At 39.4% G+C, this 5,446-nt stretch overlaps 1 protein-coding gene across 1 annotated transcript; it reads right to left on the reverse strand.

The window, feature by feature from the left end:
• Positions 1-855: 855 nt before the first annotated feature.
• LOC130608355 (myelin P2 protein) lies at positions 856-4,786 on the reverse strand. Its single transcript, XM_057426220.1, has 4 exons — positions 4,622-4,786; positions 2,961-3,133; positions 2,601-2,702; positions 856-1,006 (listed from the first exon to the last, which is right to left on the reverse strand). The coding sequence occupies exons 1-4, from the start codon at positions 4,692-4,694 to the stop codon at positions 956-958; spliced, it is 399 nt and encodes a 132-aa protein (XP_057282203.1). The 5' UTR covers positions 4,695-4,786; the 3' UTR covers positions 856-955.
• Between the last annotated feature and the right edge of the window lie 660 nt (positions 4,787-5,446).

Consider the following 5,446-nt stretch of genomic DNA (forward strand, 5'->3'; position numbering starts at 1 on the left):
TGCTATAGTGCTTTTTGATTAAACAGATTTACAGTAGTCTAGGTTTATCTGTTTTTTCCTTAGTTAAAAGTAGAGTAAGTGCAATGAGAGGAATGAACAGCTCAGCTACTTGGCTAGGCTTGGTAGCAAACTTTACCCAACAAAATCTCCTTTGTATGCTTAACATTAAGCACATGCTTAAATACTGTACTAGAAGTAGGCTGGATTGCGGAGTACTTTCCAGAATGAAGCCCTCTACCCTGAATATTTCTAGAATTCACACCTGCTTCACACTTTGTTTCATAGGTCAAGAGCTCTTCTGGCAGAGAAATATGTATATACTCCAATGTATTTTTCCTCCAGTAGCTGTTCTCTTCCAAATAAATAACAGGATATAAAAAGTAGTACTGAAAGCGGTATAAACATTTTGGGAAGAGCATGATTTGATGATGTGCTAAAACCGTAAGGCTGAAACAGTGAATCATACTGAAACTAAAGAATTCTGGCAGTCAAGATAATTTTCCCTATAGGAATTATTCATCAGTAAAATCTTTTATAGGAAAGGAATTGCGAATCCATGAAATGATAATTTTTCACGTATCAGGGAACAGGTGCCTCTCTCAGAGGCAGACCAGTTGGGTTTCACCATTTTACTTAGAAATAGCCTAGCCACTTATACAGACAAGAACAACAGAGAAGATGGTGCCATCCAAGAAAGAAGACTTTAATCATTCATGTGGAGACAAACATTGTATTTTATATGTTGAGAAGCTTTTTATTGGATCACCACAATACTTTGGATTAGTTACACTATGGCTCTGAAATATCAAATTATATTGTAGTCATTTTTCCTACATATAAATATGTAAATAAATGAAAATAAGAAAATAAAGAAGCATAGTACATGAGGCTTTGCTCACTGAACTAAGTCGAGTTTTAAGAGCCAGTCCCAATCCGGTGTGGAGAGGGAATTTCTTCACAGTCTTTCATAGACTCTAGTGCAGACAACTCCTCTCATGGCACATTCCTAAGACACAAAGGAAAAGATTAATATAAACCCTTTGCTGACAGCAGGTGTGTCTGCTGCAGTAACCTCGAAAGCCAGTGAAAATCCAGTTGTCACATTTTACATCTTTACACAACTTTTGTAGCAAACACAAAGGTATTTTTATACATCAAATGGAGTGATTTCTATTCTAACATCTTTGGACTTGAGTGGCATATAACGACAAGTAGATTGCGAAATCAGGCTTAGCTTCAGAAACAAGTTTACCATCCTTGGTATTATGTGACTTGACAGAAATATCAGCCCCACCTATTTTATTATATCATGGCCCATGAACACTTCCAGTTCTACAAAGGTCTTTTTGTGGGAGCAGAAGTAGCCTGGGTAGCTCAGAAGTCAGGTTTCTGGCCTAAAAAACTTTATACCTATGAGTCACAAAATATTTCTCCTGACCCTCTTGCCCCAGTGGCCTTCAGTGGCTCCTGGTGATTCACAGCCACAGGATGCATGCAACAGAGGTGATGGGATATTAAGAAGACCTCATTGGTTTGAGAAGAAGCTTCTTCACAAACCTGTTTGAGGCAAGGGGCAGAGAGCAGGGCACCAATGGAAGAGGGAGGGACCCTTCCTCTCTTTTTGAAGATAATTTAATAATTAGAAAAAAATTACACAGAAATGCAGCCATGAGGAGGTGTGAAAGCAAATAACTCTTCCAAATGCATGACAGCTTAAAACAAAACACCATCAGAACAAGCTAGCATTTACAGTCATAATGATTTCAAAAAAGTCACCAAAATTGGCTCTGCTCTTAAAAAATTTTAATGAACAAAGAAATTTCTTTTGTTCAAAAGTGAAATCTTAATTTTAGTGGTGACCCTAATCTTAAATCCCTTAAAATGTGTATCACCCTGGCTTGGCCATCCCATGGTTTTCACATGGCTGCTAGAGAAAGGCAGATTGAATGGGGAGTGAGGGAAGCCCATGTTCCCTTGCCTCAAGCAAAGACACGGTTCTCTTACTGCAGTAGGTGTTTCGGAGGAGCTGTCAGGACCTGCCAGTCCCTGCTGCAGGTCACCACGCAGGCAGGCATGGGCACAGAGGTGCTGTCTTTCACAATAACCCGTGAGCACTTGCTTAGTGTGCTCAGCATGCTCACGTGGAAAAAGAAAGCAAAAGTGTGTGAATTGATGGGCTTTAATGGAAATACCCGAGTGGAAATGTGTAAGATTTCTAAGGCAGGAAAAAGGAAGGAGCCATTCCAGGGACAGCAGTACCCAACCTGCAAACCATTATTTCCATTTCACAGGTTTCTGCCACTTGAAAACCTCTTTATTTTTTTATTTATTTTTTTTTTAAGAATAGTAACCTTTAGAACAGCAAGTATGCTGTCAATTTATGGCAGCTTTGCCAATATAGTCACTGGAAAGACAATTTGCTGTATGGAACAATATTTCTTTCCTTTCACCTTGTTTCCTAAGTTTGGTTCCTTTTTTATCCTTCTTAATTTACCTCATAAGCCAAAGAGAAAGACAAAATTGACAGTCCATTTAGACAGAACCAAACTGAATGCTGCATTCTTCTGACCTATATCAGTGTACAAGGAATGTGAACTCACCACCACCATTTTGCCATCAACCAGCCTTCTCTTTATTGTGGTGTCTTTGCCATTCCACTTCTGTACTTGCACCAATGCCCCTTTCTCCAAGGTTACGACACTCTGCAAAGGCCAACAGTTTCAAACTGCAGTCTGAGCTATGCAGATTAGAGCAGCAATTCACTTTACATTCAGTGAGATCTGAGTTCTTGGCTAATGACATTCTTAGTAATACTAGTTTCAGCACCATACTATTTCTTCCTACAGTGATTTCTTTGAATAATTTGGAAAACTCATACTGCACTAAGGGGGTAGGAAAAACTACTCCTGGTGTTCTTCCCGGCGATGTCCATACCACCCAGAGAATATCAGCACCCTTACCTTGACTTTCCGGTCATCTGCTGTTGTTTCATCGAACTGCTGGCCCAGTTTGAAAGAGATCATTGTATTTTTGAAGGTGCTTTCAGTTCTGATGGTTACTATGTCCCCCTTCATACTGATGATCACATTAGGCTTTGCCAGGCCACCTAACTTCCGGGTAGCTAAGCCAACTCCTAGAAATCAGAAACAAAACTACCATTACATTATAGCAAGCAAGAAACTCAGTATCCTTTCATAAATGTTCAGTGGAGGAATAAGGAACAGCATCTTCTAGAATGCTCTAATGCCTGAATGAGATGAGGCTCTAATTCTTTGAATGTGGAAGTACTTTGTTTAGAGCCCGAGGAAGCCCCAGTTGATAGAGTGCACCCTCAGCAAGAAATAAAGATATAAATGAGCATACACTTGTATACATTTAGAGGAGAAGAAACAAAGATGGTTACAAACCTGGGTGAACTTGTATGGAGACAGAATGTGTAGCAAATTTCACAGGAAAAGTCTATTCCTCATAAAAGCTCACAAAAATCCTTTAAAAAAAAAAAGTCTTGACACATCTGAGAATCTGTATTTTTGTTAACTAGCTGCATGGGAGAAGCTGGATACTGAACCATCAATATACTGGTGTTTTTTCATTAAACATACTGGAGATTGGGCAATTCTTAGGTTGCTACTAATATCCCCTAAGGATCCTTACATGTAAAACTCAGTGAAAAGTACAAGTATGAAATAACAAAAAGAAGTATAAGAGCAAAGAGCTGCAGAGAGCTTTAGGGTAAATCCCATCTCAAAGCCTTTTATATTGCCTAGTGCTTTTCAGTCCAGTTCATTGTCTATGAGTTGTGAGGTCTGGGGCAAGTTAGAATGAATGCCACTGATAATATATCGCTGTTTTATAAAAGCGGAAAGCATAGCCTTTGTTAATGCTATGCTCTGCTCAGATGAAATGGTACATATAAAAGGGTATAAAGCTATCTGTAGATTATAACAATATTTATGGTAATTATTCTATACTAAACAATTCTGTTCAGGTCTTCAGAAAAATAGCTGTGGCTGGACATTTACTCTGGCTAATTAACTTACTGCAATTTTTTTGTTATTCAGTTTAACATTTCAAAGAAAGGGAATCAGTGTTTCAGTGAATCATTTATATAGCAAAAGCAATGCTGTAGCTGACTATCTGTACACTTGTTGTATAGGAATGAAGCCAGCATTAAAATGAAAAACAATGCCTAATTTATTGCATTCCTGGCATTCTTCAGTAACAGATAGATCCTTTCATAGGATTTAGACCTCTGAAACCAAAGTGTCATGAGACATCAGCTCCATTATATATTGTAAATTATCACAAGTCACGAGTTTAATGGTGCAACTGAGAGAAACACAAAAAAAATCTGCATTGCTATAGATTCTTCTTATTACAGAAAAGCAAGTTAGATCAGGTCAGTTGAGTCAGACAGAAATAAATTTGTTATAGGAATTCAGAACCTACCTTTTTGTTTCTCCATTTTCTGTGCTAAAGGAAAGAAATTAAATTATGCTAGAGAGGTACATTAAGTGCTTTTGAGGCCAGGTAGAAGACACAGTGCATGAGCAAACCATAAGATGAAGAAGAGACATTCTCAAAGAAAACTCATTTAAAAAAAAAAAATAATATTTCTCACCCAGTTCTTTCATATAGTCATCAAAATTTTCACTGGAGATGAGTTTCCAGGTGCCCACAAATCGGTTACACATTGTATAGTCTTTGCAAGGCAGTGGTCCTGCAGAGAGAGGTAGTGGCCACAGCAGCTCTTGGTAGGAGTCAGAGAGATTGTGTGCCCAATTCAAACCTTGCTGGCTTCCTTTTAAAGATGCCCAGGCCCTGTAGCACTCAGAACTGGGCCAATAAGCAAGGCTGTGCCAGAGCAAGACAATGTGCACCTTGTCCAAGGCAGCTGTGTCAGTACCAAGGCTCTGGGTGACGCCTGCCTTGGCTTTCTCCACTGAATAGATCAGGACACTGAGGGGTGCATGGGGATGAGAATATGAGGTTACCACTGCATCTGCAGAGCAGTCAGGGGACACAGCAGTGGGGTCTTAGCAATATCAGCCACCAAGCACAAAAGCACTGTAAACATCTGAAACCCAGCTCTGACTGTCCTCCTGATGCCATTCTCCTGGAAGGGATTTAGAACAATCATCTAGTCCAACTGCCTGACCAATTCAGGGCTGACCAAATCTCAAAACCTGTTGTTAAGGTCATTGTCCAAATGCCTCTTAATCATTGACAGCCTTAGGGTATCAACCACCTCTCTAGGAAGCCTGTTTCAGTGTTTGACAAGCCTCTTGGTAAAGAAATGCTGCCTAATGTCCCATCTAAATCTCTCCTGGCACAGTTTTGAACCATTCCCATGTATCCTATCATTGGATAACAGGAAGAAGAGATCAGCATTTCTCTTTACACATAAAAAGGCATATACTGCTCCCATTTTGCCTTTTGCCACCTG

The sequence above is a fragment of the Pezoporus wallicus genome, unplaced genomic scaffold, assembly GCF_028554395.1.
Source record: "Pezoporus wallicus isolate ANWC-B61680 ecotype Strahan unplaced genomic scaffold, APGP_CSIRO_Pwel_v1 contig_4131, whole genome shotgun sequence".
NCBI classification, from domain to species: domain Eukaryota; kingdom Metazoa; phylum Chordata; class Aves; order Psittaciformes; family Psittacidae; genus Pezoporus; species Pezoporus wallicus.